Source organism: Trachypithecus francoisi, unplaced genomic scaffold (genome assembly GCF_009764315.1).
Source record: "Trachypithecus francoisi isolate TF-2019V2 unplaced genomic scaffold, Tfra_2.0 Lachesis_group4, whole genome shotgun sequence".
NCBI classification, from domain to species: domain Eukaryota; kingdom Metazoa; phylum Chordata; class Mammalia; order Primates; family Cercopithecidae; genus Trachypithecus; species Trachypithecus francoisi.
In genome coordinates, this window is record NW_022681469.1 from 23,928,673 (window position 1) to 23,943,400 (window position 14,728).

The 14,728-nt window shown below is 37.6% G+C and overlaps 2 protein-coding genes across 11 annotated transcripts in view; one reads left to right on the plus strand and one right to left on the minus strand.

The window, feature by feature from the left end:
• CYREN (cell cycle regulator of NHEJ) overlaps window positions 1–14,728 on the plus strand; it is a 188,927-nt gene that overhangs the window by 165,370 nt on the left and 8,829 nt on the right. Inside the window, exons 3-4 of one of the 3 annotated variants that reach the window (XM_033194682.1) lie at window positions 9,100–9,168; window positions 10,792–10,830. In XM_033194682.1, the coding sequence (XP_033050573.1) occupies window positions 9,100–9,168; window positions 10,792–10,815 (93 nt within the window). In that variant the 3' untranslated portion in view covers window positions 10,816–10,830. Of the gene's footprint in view, window positions 1–9,099; window positions 9,760–10,791; window positions 10,831–14,728 lie in introns of those variants that run through there. The other 2 variants (XM_033194683.1, XM_033194681.1) reach the window with 2 other exon arrangements.
• The window catches only part of AGBL3 (ATP/GTP binding protein like 3), a 142,667-nt gene that overhangs the window by 121,775 nt on the left and 6,164 nt on the right, over window positions 1–14,728 (minus strand). For 6 of the 8 annotated variants that reach the window (XM_033194661.1, XM_033194665.1, XM_033194662.1 and 3 more), the window contains exon 4: window positions 13,784–13,969. The exons of 1 other annotated variant lie outside the window; for it this stretch is intronic. In XM_033194661.1, coding sequence (XP_033050552.1) covers window positions 13,784–13,969 — 186 coding nt within the window. Of the gene's footprint in view, window positions 1–11,754; window positions 12,357–13,783; window positions 13,970–14,728 lie in introns of those variants that run through there. One more of the 8 variants, XM_033194667.1, reaches the window with a different exon arrangement.

Consider the following 14,728-nt stretch of genomic DNA (forward strand, 5'->3'; position numbering starts at 1 on the left):
CACCGTGTTGCTGAGGCTGGTCTTGAACTCCTGAGCTCAGGCAATCTGCCCGCCTCAGCCTCCCAAAGTGCTAGGATTACAGACGTTAGCCACCGCACCTGGCCAGCATTTTGGTTTCTATCTTTTTAGGCTTTCTTGCTTTCAACCATCCAGTTCAGATGCTTTTGGCATATGCTAAGAAAAAAATATTATTTCACATATTTAGAAACCCAGAAGTAGAGGGGATTCAAGGGATGGTATAATCAGTGACTCGGTGGTCATCCAGAGCTCAGTTTCTTTATGTCTCTCCACTTTGTCATCCTCATCCTAAGGCTTACCGTTGTAAAATGTAAAACAACATGGCTGTCAGTGGAAGAGTGTCTTGTACTAACTGACTTAATCAACTGCGATGGAATCAGCCACAATAAGTTAACCACAATGTCTTCTTCATGTATATGGCATCATTGTATATATACTGATCACCAATTTGTTTTTCCCACCCCACTTCACTAAACATCTTAGAGATGTTTAATAGACATAGATCTTTATCATTTTTTAACATCTGTATAGTGTTCTCTAATATGGATTGCCACAATTTGACCATTAGTGGACATAATAGTTACATCTTTATTTACCTAAGAGATAAACTGCTGGTCAGGGAATACATGTATGTTTTTCTTTATTAAGAAACAAAACTGTCAAATCTTTTTACAAAGTGATTATACAGTTTTATCACTTTGTGGGAACACCAACAATGTATTAGAGTTCCAGTTGCTCTACATTCTAATATTTGGTTGTCAGTCTTTTAAATTTTTTGCCATCCTGGTAGATGTAAAGTGGTATCTCATTGTGGTTCAAATTTCATTTCCCATGTGGAAAAATTTTTTTCATATGTTTATTGATTATTATAAGTCTTTGAGAAATGTCTGTTCAAATCTTTTGTCCATTTTAAAATTAGGTTTTCATTGTTGGTTTGTAGGAATTCTTCATATATTCTGCATACAAGTCTTTTGTCATATATGTGTTGGGAGTATTTATTTTTATAGACTGTGGCTTGCCTTTTCATTTTTTAACTGTCTGTTAATGAGAAATTTTAAATTTTGATGACATCAACTCTATTAATTTTTCATTGTTTCTTTTTTCTTTCTATCTCCTAAGGAATTGTTGCCTTCTCTACAACTACAAAGATATTGTTCCATGTTTTCTTATAGGAGCTTTATAATGTTAGGTTATATATAGCTTTATATGTTTAGATCTATAATCTGTCTTGAATTAATTTTTGTGTACTAGTGAGGTAGAAGTCAAGGATTTTTTTTTTCTACATGTATACTAAGTTGTTACAACACCAATTGTTGAAAAGACTTTCCTTACCCTCATTGGGTTTCTTTAGTGCGTTTGTCAAAGGTCATTTGGTCATAAACATGTTGGTCTATTTCTGGACGTTTTTACTCTGTTCCACTGATGTATTCATCTTTTTGTCAATTGTTTGTGCCCACTAAAAAATTCTGCCAAAACAAACTTCTATCCATATTTCACATGGCCAGAAACAAAGCAAATGTTTAAATGTTTATTAGGTATTATGCTTATGAAAAGTGCAAAAACAAAGAACTACAGCTTACTGATTTATCACAAAGCAAATACCACATAAGCCACGAAATATTACATTGCAAGCACCTTACATACTCCACTTATGCCCCTTTCCCATCACTAGCCTCTCCCTCCCTTTGAAAAGGAGCCATCAGGCCGGGCGCGGTGGTTCAAGCCTGTAATCCCAGCACTTTGGGAGGCCGAGATGGGCGGATCACAAGGTCAGGAGATCCAGACCATCCTGGCGAACACAGTGAAACCCCCGTCTCTACTAAAAATACAAAAAAACTAGCCGGGCGAGGTGGTGGGCGCCTGTAGTCCCAGCTACTCGGGAGGCTGAGGCAGGAGAATGGCATGAACCCAGGAGGCCGAGCTTGCAGTGAGCTGAGATCCGGCCACTGCATTCCAGCCTGGGCGACAGAGCAAGACTCCGCCTCAAAAAAAAAAAAAAAAAAAAAAAAAAGAAAAGGAGCCATTAGCCTTAATATAATGCTAATATAAATATAATTTCTTTACTCTCCTTTATAATTTTACCACCTAAGCATTCATATATATATGCATGTGTATAATATAGTTTTTATCTACAGAAGTGTAAATAAAACCATTGCTTTGCTTTGCCCATATTTGAACTTTATATAAATTAAAATCGCATAGTATGTGGTATTCTTCTGTGCTGTTTTTCATGTATATTGTGAAATCAATCCACGTGGTGGCATATTGCTGTAATTTGCATATTTCATTGATATATAATAGTTTACAAAATGTTACAATTTATCCATTTCTATTTATAATGGACATTTGGGCTGTTTCAGTTTGGGGCTATTAAGAACAATGGTGCTATGAACAGCTTTGTACATATTGCTTAGAGCATCTGTGCTCACATCACTTTTAGGAGTAAAAATTCTAGGTTGCAGGGCAGGATCAATTTCAGTAAATAATGCCACACTATCATCCAAAATGATTATACTAATTTACACACCCACCAGCAGGTCACGAAGGTTCTATTTGCTCCATATGCTCACCATTGCTTAGTATAAGTTAAATTTAACCTTGCAAGGTGTCTGTGAAACAGTACTCAGCCTCAAGATCAGGGAATTGCAAATTAAAATCACAGTAAGATAAGACTTCACGATAAGGTTGATATTATCTCATATGTTTATTGGCCATGTGAATATCATTTTTTTTATAAAGTGCCCATTGAAGTCTCCTGCCCAGTTTCCTACTGGGTTGTTTGTCTTTTCTTATTACTTTCAGAAATGCTTTGTATATTCCAGAAATGATCTATTTGTCAGTTATGTATTGCAAATATTAATATATTCTCCCAATCTATTGTTTACCTTGGTTTATTTTTTGATGCACTGAAGTTTTTAATTTTACTGTAGTCAAATTTATCCGTCTTTTTCTTTATGGTTAGGGATTTTTTTTTTTTTTTTTTGGAGATGGAGTCTCGCTCTGTTGCCCAGGTTGGAGTGCAGTGGCGCTATCTCGGCTCACTGCAAGCTCTGCTTCCCAGGATCATGCCGTTCTCCTGCCTCAGCCTCCCGAGTAGCTGGGACTACAGGTGCTCGCCACCGCGCCCGGCTAATTTTTTTTGTATTTTTAGTAGAGACGGGGTTTCACCATGTTAGCCAGGATGGTCTCCATCTTCTGACCTCGTGATCCGTCCCCCTCAGTCTCCCCAAGTGCTGGGATTACAGGCGTGAGCCACCGCGCCCAGCCCCCTGGTTAGGGTATTTTATGTTCTGTTTAAGTCTTTCCAGATTTTAACATTATGAAGATATTTTCTTGTATTATTTTCTAGAAGTCTTATTGTTTTACCTTTCATTTTTATATCCTAACCCATTTGAAATGGACTTTTGTGTATAAGGTTGGGGTGAGATTTCGCTTTTTCCATATGGAAATCCAATTATTCCAGTATTATTTACTGAAAAGACCATCTTTAACTTTCTCTTGCAGTTCCATTTTTGTCATAATGACCATATATACACAGGTCTGTTTCTAAGCTCTCTATTCTAATCCCTTCCTGTTTCCTTTCAGCAATGCCATACATTACTGTAACTTTATTAAGGTTTATGAGCTAGTAAAGTAAATCTTACAATTTTTGTCCTTTAAGAGGTCGTTGGCATTTCCATATGGATTTTTAAAGTATCTTGTCAATTTCTATAAAAAAATCACAATTGGGATTTTGATTGGTATTGCATGGAATATGTAGATCAGTTTGGAGATAACTGACATCTTTAAAATAAGGAGTCTCTCAATCTATGAACATTCTATATCCCTCTATTTAGGGCTTTTAAAATCTCTCTCAATAATGCTTTATTGCTTCTTCATAGAAATCTTGGCTATCAGATTTATTCCTAGGCATGTGATTTTTAAACTTTTTATTTGAAACAGTTGCACACATACAGTAAAGTTGCAATAACAGGAAAAAAAACCTTTTTGTCCCTGAAATACTTGCCAACATAATACCCCATCCTCTCCAAACATATTTCCTCCAATGAAGGAAATCCTCTTATATAGATAACCATAATACAACCATCAAGATCAGGACATTAATACTGATTTATTTCTAATATTTAATCCTTAAAGTTTTGACAGTTGTATAATGTCCTCTATAGCAAAAGTATCCACTTTAGAATCACACATTGCATTTAACTTTAATGTATATTTTAGTTTTCTTTGATATAGAACAGCTTTTCAGTCTTTCCTTATATGTCATGAGTTTGACACTTTTGAAAATTACAGGTCAGATTTCCAATGTCAGCTAAGAGATACATTGCATTTAACTTTAATGTATATTTTAGTTTTCTTCGATATAGAACAGCTTTTCAGTCTTTCCTGGTATGTCATGACTTTGACACTTTTGAAAATTACAGGTCAGATTTCCAATGTCAGCTAAGAGATACATAATGTTAAAAACAAAAACAAAAACAAAAAAACCCCAGCACTTTGGGAAGCTGAGGCAGGCGGATCACGAAGTCAAGAGATGGAGACCATCCTGGCCAACACTAGCGAAGCCCCGTCTCTACTAAAAATACAAAAATTAGCTGAGTGTGGTGGCGTGTGCTGTAGTCCCAGCTACTCAGGAGGCTGAGGCAGGAGAATGGCTTGAACCTGGAAGGTGGAGGTTGCAGTGAGCCGAGATTGCACCACTGCACTCCAGCCTGGTGACAGCGTGAGACTCCATCTAAAAAGAAAGAAAGAAAAAAAGTCATCCCTACCCTTACAACAAAAAATATACTAGACAAATTGCAAATAATGGCTTTTCACCAACCCACCATAGAAGAGGTTGCAGGGCAACCAAATGCTCCAAAGTCTGCAAAAAGACAGAAATTTGCAAGGTGAAACTGGACCTCAGTAGTTGCCCACTGAAGGCAGATGCTGCTGAACTTCATATAATCTGGTAAGAAGGCACAGCTAATGCTTCTAAAATAAATTTTAAAAAGCCAAATGTGAGTGTGAAGTCCCTTGGGGCTGTAGATATAAGATGTAGGGGGTTAGCACCCACTTTCAGACTTTTCCTCTGGGAATCCCACTAGGTGCTCACAAGGAAAAAGAGAATCCTGAGAAAGTTATTCTTGTGGTGCTGCACTGGGGAGAGGAACAGCAGCCTCTGCCAAACTCCACCCAGACCCATCTATGCATCTCCCTTTATGGAACAAAATACTTAATCTATAATAAGACATTAGTAGAAAACCATTGCATCTGGGGAAAGGGAACAGAAAAAACAATACAAAAATCCCCAACACTACCACACTAACCTTGAGTGCGATGTAGGCGTATGTGCTATTTTCTGTCTATATAGTTGCCTGTTCTGGACATTTCACATAATTGGAATCACATTATTTGTTCCTTTGTGTCTGGCTTTTATCACTCAGTATAATGGTTTCAAAATTCATCCATGTTGTAGCATGTATCAGTACCTCATTCCTTTTTATGGCCAATTAATATTATATTGTGTGGAAATAATGTATTTTGTTTTTCCATTCATCCATTGATGGACACTTGGGTTGTTTCCACCATGTGGCTGCTAAGAATAATGCTGCCATTAATGTTTGTATTTAAGTTTTGTTTGGATATATGTTTTCATTTCTCTTGGGTACATACCTACAAGTGGAACTGCTGGGTCAAATAGTAACTCAATGTTTAACTTTCTGAAGAAACACCAAACTGTTTCCAAAGCAGCTGCACAATTTTACATTCCCAACAGCAGTGTATAAGGGTTCCAGTCTCTCCACATGCTTGTCAGCACTCATCTGACTTTTTGATTCAAGTCATCCTAGTGGGTGTAAAGAGGTATCTTATTGTGGTATTAATTTGCATTTCCCTATCACTAAAGTTGTTGAACATATTTTCATGTGTTTATTGGCCATTTGTTCATCTACTTTGGAGAAATGTTTATTTAGATCCTTTGTACACTTTAAAATTTAGTTGTCTTTTTATTATTGTGTTGTAAGAGTTCTTTATATAGTTTAGATAGAAGTCCTTTGTCAGATAAATAATTTTCAAATATTTTCTCTTGTTCTATGGGTTTAATTCTCATTTTCTTGACAGTTTCTGTTGAAACACAGAACTTTCAATTTTGATAAAGTTCAATTCATCTATTTTTTTTCCAGTTGTTGCTTGTGCTTCTGGCATTATACTTAATAATGCATTGCCAAATCCAAAGTCATGAAGATTTGCCTCTATGTTTCCTTGTAAGGGTTTTATAGTTTGGGCTGTTAGTTAGATGTTGATCCATTTTGAATCAATTTTTGTATATGGTGTGAGGTAAGGGACAAACTTCTTTATTTTGCATGTGGTTATCTATCCAGTTGTCTTGGGGCCATTTGTTGAAAAGACAATGCTCTTCCTATTGAATAGTCTTGCCATCCTTGTCAAAAATCAGTTCACCACAGACACATGGGCTTATTTCTGGACTTTCAATTTTATTCACTGGTATTCACTGGTCTATATATCTATCCTCATGACAGTACCACACTAAATTACTGTTTGTAGTTAAGTTTTGAAATAAGAAAGTGTGAGCTCTCAAATTTGTTCTTAAGTTTTTTTTCTTTTTTTGGTCATTCTGGGTTCCCTGAGTTTCTATATAAATTTTAGTATCGGCCTGTCAATTTCTACAAAGCAACCCACTGGTATTCTAATGGAAACTGCATTGAATCTGTAGATTCATTTGGGGAGGACTGTCATCATAATAATAGTAAGTCTTTTGATCCATAAACATGGGATGTCTATTTACTTAGATCTTTATTTTCTTTCAGTAATGTTTTGTAGTTGTCAGAGTATGCCTTGTACTCTTTACCTAAATGTATTCATATTTTTATTCTTTTGCAAATTGAACAGTTTTCGTAAGTTCATTTTTAGGGTTGTTTATTATAAGTGCATAGAAATACAATTGATTTTTATATATTAATCTTATATTCTGTAACCTTGCTGAACTCACATATTGTTCTAAAAATTTTTTTCAGTGGATTGCTTAGGATTTTCTATGTACAAAATTATTTTATTGGCAAATATAGTTTTACTTCCTTCTTTCCAGTGTAGATTTTTTAAACTTCTTTTTCTTGTCTAATTACCCTGGCTAGAACCTGCATTACAATGTCATATCGAAGTGGAAAAGTGGATATCTTTGTCTTGTTTTTGACCTTATGGGGAAAGCATCTAGTCTGTTCACCATTAAGTAGATATTAGCTGTAGGATTTCCATAGATGTCTTTTAGTGAGGACATCCCTTTCTTGTCCTAATTTAGTGGGTGTTTTTGTCATGAAAGGGTGCAGGATTTTTTAAAAATGCCTTTTCTATGTTTATTGAAATGATCTTGTGTTTCTTTTTAATTCTACTGATATTCTCTATCACATTAATTGATTTTTGGGTATACGGAACAAACAACATATCTGGATAGATTCCACTTGTTCATGATATATATTTTTTTTATTTGTTGCTGGATTTAGTTTGCTAGTATTTTGCTGATGAATTTTACATCTATATTCATAATATATATTAGTTTGTAGTTTTCTTGTGATGTCTTTGTGTGGTTTTATTATCAGAGTAATACTGGCCTCATAGGGATGGATGGGGAAGCATTCCTTCCTCTTCTGTTATTGGAAGAGCTTTTGAAGTATTAGGAATTGTTCAGTACAATGTTCTAAACATTAAATGTTTGGTAGAATTCAGCAATGAAGCTATTTGGATTTAAGCTATTCTCTGTAGTAGTTTTTCTATTATTAATTAAATCCCTTTACTTGTTATATGTCTATTTAGATGTTCTATTTCCTCTTGAGTCAGTTTCAGTACTTTGTATCTTGCCAGTCATGTATCCATTTCCTCTTAGTTATTTAATTCCTTTTTAGTCTGTATCTGGTTCTCATCTAATTTGATAATTACATCCTCTTAGTTTTCTAGCACAGGATTCTCAGGACAGTTACATACATCATCACAAGTTGATAATATTCAAGCCTTTACAAGTGTTTGCAACTACAGCAGACAGTTTATTCTGTATTTAAATCACATGCTACAAAATTTCACATAACTTCTTCTTTTCAAGGGTATCCAAATCTAAGTATTCCTCCAAAAGATTTCACAGCATTTCCAAAATTGTGCCGAGGAGTGACTTTATTTTGTCTTATGTGGCAGATATAAAAGATGACTATTTTCCATAAGGCAGAATAGGTGACTTTGTTAAGTAATTGCCAGGATAAGCCATTTCCATATGCAGATTCAAGTAGTTGTTCAAGTTGGTCCACTGTTATATGAACAAAAGAATATTTAGCAGTATAAGGCCCTGCACTCAGCTAGTTGTCCTCCAAATTTCCACTGCTAGTTTTTTTATACATTGCTAGTTGTCCTCCAAATTTTCATTCTAACTTTCTTCCTGACTTACCAAAACCTGAATTTATCAGGGCAGCAATGTACTTCCAAAGAAACCTACCTTTCAACCTTTATGTCAGAATTGCTATGGGCCTAATGGGGTGGACTGTATCTTCACCCCATCTGGCAAAATTCGGATTGACAGTGAATGGAGCTGTATTTCTTGGTGGTCAAGATAGCCCACTAGTTCTATACCTATATATCCTTACTCTAAATAAAATGGAATGAGCTGAAAGGAGGCACGAGCTAGACTGGTATTACTGCTGACAATCTAGACCAGCACAGTGGATAAGCCTAACAACTCTTCCAAAGGTGAAAATGTTTGAGTAAAAAATTATGACAAGTGAAAAATAGGAGAAATAGCCAAGGCACAGGTATAAATAAATGAATTAGGTAATGAGGAAAATCTAGTATTACACTGGTGCTTTGAGAGAGGCTCAGAGCAAGAGACTGTAGTCTCTTACCTTAATTATACTAGATGCCCAAAAAGGTGAAGTCAGTTTTCTAAGACCAACCTTGCTCTTAGAAGCTGAAAAGGTTGAATGGAAGCCTGCAAACTTGAGTGGCATTGCTCTGGGAGACATTCTGGTCATATGATATAATGATGAACTGGACCAATTAATTGTTAATGACAGAGGTAACGGGCCATTATCTCTTATTTTTCAGGTTACATCTACTACAATACTGCAGATACAGTCTAACATTGGTACTGCTGGAATGATTCCTCTCCCTTATGTAAGTAAGTCAAATGATGATGATCAAATGTATTGGAAAATTGAATCACAGCCTCCTTGGTATGTAATATCAATGAAAAATGGGCTAAGAACTGGATCTACTTAATTATGAGTTAATTTCTATGCTGAGTAATTATGCACAAGTTTGTCAAAAGGTATAAATAGTAGAATATTAAAATAGGAGATAATCATATTATACAAACTAGGCTCTCTGTTAAGAGAGCCTAGGCCAAGGGACAGTGAGTAGCCTGTGCATAAATGATTAACTCAGCAGGTCTTGGTTGTCCAAACCCTGCACATTGTAAAGGTCTGGACCTTGCTAAACTCTTGGGAGATAACCTCTGATGCCTTGGAATACCTTGCCTCATAAGAGTATCTTTGTCTACCTGGGACCTTGGGCTATGTCAGATAGTTTACGCTAACAACTGATTTATTGTGGTGGTGGTGGTAGAGGGCTTGGACACACAGTATCAATTTTGACCCCTGGAAAGGCCAGAGACTAAGTAACTAAGGTCAGCCATGTGGGCACTGAATGTAAATATAACCAGCCTGCAATAGAAACCAGTGACATCAAAGCTAGATGAGCATCCCTGATTAGCAGTACTTCATATTATCTCACATTATGACTGGGAGAATTAAGTCCTGTTCCTAAGACTCCACAGGGAGAGAACAACTGGAAGCTTGTGCTTGGTCTCACCTGGATTCTGCCGCATAGCAAGGGTCCCCAACCCTGAGGCCATGGACCAGCACTGGTCCTATCAGTTCAGCAGCAACATTAGATTCTCACAGGAGCACAAGCCCTATCATGAACTGTGCATGCAAGCGATCTAGGTTGTGTGCTCCTCATGAGAATCTAACTAATGCCTGATGCTCTGAGGTGGAACAATTTCATCCCAAAACCATCTCCCAACATCTGTGAAAAAACTGTCTTCCCTGAAACTGGTCCCTGGTGCCAAAAAGGTTGGGGACCGCTGCTATATGCCATTATTACCTTTGCTGATTTTAATCTGTATCCTTTCAGTGTAATAAACCATAACCATGAGTATAATGGCTTCTCTTGAGTTCTGTGAGTCCTTGAAGCAAATCGTTGAATATGAGTCATCTTGAGGACCCCTGACCATACTCATAAACTATTTGCTTTTATGACTATAAATTGATACAACTCTTTTTGGAGGAAAATTTGACAGTATCCTTATACCAGAAACTCTAGCAAAGTACCCCTAAAATATATATGTATAAATGCATTAGGCCACACATAAAAGGATATTTATGCAGTTCTGTTTGTCAGAGCCAATGACTGGAAACCCCTTAAATTCATTAATAAGGTACCAGTTAAAGAAATTCTCATTCATCCATTTAATGAAATCTGATGTACCAGTTTATAAAAAAGGAGATTAATATATATAAACTGATATGGAAATACTTTCAAGATATATGGCTGTGTAAGACAGAGTTAATTTATAGCTGGACTGGAAAAGCTCTATTTTTACCTCTGGGAAATTCTGGCTATCCAGCTTTGACTCTTGGCCAAGATAAGAACAGTATGATGTGCTGTTTACTGTCTGAAACTCCCCCTGAAAACCCCGCGTGGCCAGTTTGTTTACTGATGGTTTTCATTTGGCAGAATCAGGAAGATAGCTTGGCTTGATGTCATGACTACAAGGGCCTAAAAACCCAGGTGGGAACTTTTGCCTTGAGGTTTTCTAAAGCTAAGATGCATCACATAGATCTTGGTGTTTCAATCTGAAGACAGGCAGTCTGTGTGAATAAGGCCCCTGGAAAGCTTGCACCTGAGCCCCAATGCTTGCCATAGTATCTTTCTCTTGCTGCACCTATCCTTTGCCTTTAAATAAAAGCCACACAGAAGAATGCTCTGTGAAGTCTTGTAAGTCCTTTCAAATATCCAAATTTGTAAAATCTTTGCAATAGTCAAGTGACAAAAGCAAGGTCTAGGGCAATATGTAAGACTGTGGGAAGTAAACTTTCTGAAATGCTAGCAAGCAAAGTGGAAAAAGCCATCAAGGACAAACGTGGGTGAAGATTATGAATCTTCCTACACAAGGATGTATTGTATTGGGTGTTCCAGTTGGCTTGAGGACAAGCGGAGCTTGCAAAAATTTCAGGGACACAGACTGAAAATAAATGAGCAGTGGGATAGCCCAAAATAAAGCTTTTATCCAGCATGACTCTACCTTGCACAGACAATGTCACTAGTAGCTGTGTGACATGACTCTGGGGATCTTGGGAAATGTATGCTGAGAGAGGCTGCATCTGCACCTGTACTGTGTGGTGACTGCACCTTCACCAGGGTGGAGGCTGGGTTCACAGAGCCCAAAGCCTATTTATTTATTTATTTTTTGAGGCAGAGTCTTGCTCTGTGGCCCAGGCTGGAGTGCAGTGGCTGGATCTCAGCTCACTGCAAGCTCCACCTCCTGGGTTTACGCCATTCTCCCGCCTCAGCCTCCCGAGTAGCTGGGACTACAGGTGCCCGCCACCTCGCCCGGCTAGTTTTTTGTATTTTTTTTAGTAGAGACGGGGTTTCACAGGGTTAGCCAGGATGGTCTCGATCTCCTGACCTCATGATCTGCCCGTCTCGGCCTCCCAAAGTGCTGGGATTACAGGCTTGAGCCACCGCGCCCGGCCAAAGCCTATTTATTATATAAGATATCTGAAAGATGGCACCACAAACTCTAGCCACTCTTATAACAATATTTTGGTTAGAAACTATATTTAAAATTTCAATAGAAGAGGCCAGAAACACAGCTGCCCTCATCTGAAAGAACCTCAGCAGTAACAGTGGGGGATTACCAAGCAACCAAAGGAAATAGAACCTCTCCCAACTCTGAGCTGCTAATGGTGACTCCTGCGACTGAGGGCAAAAATGACGGCTGAAAGTGAGGGCTAGGAAATTTAAGGAACAGAAAGGTGTGGCAAGGATGCAACAGAAGGGTTTTCTAGTTAGATGAGGTGGAACAGAGTTGAGTGGAATGAGCACATGGGGCTGGAAGTGACATTGAGAAGCAGTGGCCCGATGGGATCTTGCTTTGCTCTTCCTTTTGGGTCTCTTCTGCTCTCATTCTCTCATCACGGCTACCGGAGAGAAATCAGGCAGAAGTCACAGTAGGTGCATAGGGATTTTCCTTTATTGCTCCTTATCCATTCCCTCTGCCACAGATAGTCATGAGGAGGCTGGGAAAAAGAACCAAAGTACAAAAAGAAAGGCTTGGGGGAAGGTTCAAATTCAGTAGCATGGCAGTGTTTTCTCTGCTTGACTTTTTTATTTCCTGCCCTGGTGCTGTAGCAAAAATGAGGTTGGAGGGGGTGGTAACAGAGGAGAGGTGGGGATGATGGTAGAAGGACTGAAGGAGAAAAAGGGAGAGAGATGTCCTATACTACAGAAGATAAATATATACTCAGCTTTGAAGAGATCGGTGCGAATAAGTGATTCTGTTTAGTACTATTAAGCATGGATTCTTTAATATGTTTTTAACCCTATAACTTTGGAATTCTTGAAGAAAATTAACTTCATCCTCTATGAACAAAAATCAGTGTTCTTTCTCTCTCTCCACCCCTCTTCTTTCTCCCCATATCTATCTAGCTATATGCCAGATGATATATGAAGAAAATTTAGTTTTTAAGAACTCCTAGTAGGCACTGTAATAAGTATAGTTATAAAAAGTGTGTATGTGTAATTTTTTTTTATTCACCAATGAATGTCTTTAAGATCTCTACCTGGCAATAAACGTCTCAATCAACAAAAGGTGGAGAGTTGTGGCAGTGAAAAGATGGTGAACAATGGGATGTTTCTGTCATACCTGTGCATAGATTGGAGAGATGAGGCTATAAGCTTTACCTAGGAAAGCAAAAACTGAATTTGGGAATGCACACATACAGAAACATTAAAAATCTATATATACTAAAATATACACTCTTCAGTTTCATAAACATCCATTAAAGGAAAAAGCAGAAAGTGGGTAAAAGACAAAGAAGCAGAAAGAGAAAATGAAACAGGAAAAGAAATGGAAAAAAGGAAAAAGGCAGAAAGAGGTAAACGAAGATAAAGATACACTAAGAAGAAGACAGACATACAAGGAGGAAATGAGAAAGAGACAGGGAGCCACAAAGAGCAGGACTACAGCTCACAGCCATTCCGGCATAGCCTCCATCTATGCCTTCACTCTGTGTATGAGTTTGTGCCTGGGACACTGTCATGCCCTTTGCTATTGTTTAGAATTGCTAAAGCTTCAGGAGCCAAGCAAATGCTGCAAGTGCCTCCATTTAAGCCCATGTGGCTACTGAACACTTGAAATGTGGCTGATCTCAATTCAAATGTCTGTAAAGATAAATGCACACCAGATTCTGAAGACTTTGTACAAAAAGAATGTGAAATATTTTGGATCTATTTGGGCTAAATAAAATACATTTTTAAAGTTAATTTCATTTTCTTTTTGTCGTTTTAAATGTGGCTACAAGCAAATTTAAAATTACATATGTGGCTCACGTTATATTTCTGTTGGAATGTACTGTTTTCTAACATTGTGAGTCTCCTCATTAAAACCAAGGTTGGCAAAGTAAGTTTGCTAATGTCTGAATCGCTTGAACTGCTAAGAACATACCAATATGCTGGACTTTTTCATCGATGACTTCACAATGGTATGGCCACCGTGTTGGGCTCAGTGGACCAGAAGAAGAGACACCATATAAATCCCGTGGTTCACGAAGACGTGGCACCCATCTCCCTAGCTGATATTCTAATAGTATCTGTGTAGTCCGGGGGAAGAAGGGATCACCAAAAGAGTCAGCTGAGAAAAAGATTCAAACACAATCATGAATGGGAGGAAGAAAAATACCAACTCCTGTAATTTTTATATAGTTTCTTTTTTCCTTTCAACACTATTCAATGTGTGGGTATCATTACAAATGTTTTATAATTCATGGCACTTTTTATAAAAGTACTAATGAAATTTTGTGATGATTGAGCTTCACAATAGCCAAAAAATAGTTGACCTTTATAATACTATTAATTTATTCTAAAAGCTCACTACTACTTTAAAAACATTTGTTTCTTGTAGCTCTTCTAGCAAATCCTCTAAATGTCTAATGAGTTAAATACAGTGATGAACTATAATTCCTCACTACTTACTGGAACTGTATTCTCAAGGTTTGCTGGTGAACTCAGTCACAACTTTTTCTCCGTTTTCCTTCTAGAGCTACGGTGTGATACAATGCCAGGAACACAATTCATATAGACTAGTATGGGGCCACACCAAGAAGGCCGTGCAGTGGTCTGGTATATTGGTGTGATACTGTGCGGCATCAGTTTGACGTTGATGATCACCCCTCCTTAAGCGTACTTCTCTTATGACACATTTCCTGGATTTCCCCCTCCCTTCCACATACTTGGTTTTCCATTTGTCTCACTGACTCCTCTTGCTCTTTCACCTCTGAAATGTGGTTTTTTGCTGAGACGTGGTTCTTGGTTATTTTTTTTACTACAGCTGATACAGCAACTGGACTAGAGCTCAGATAACTGGATTCCTTCCCTTTTATCACTTTTCTTT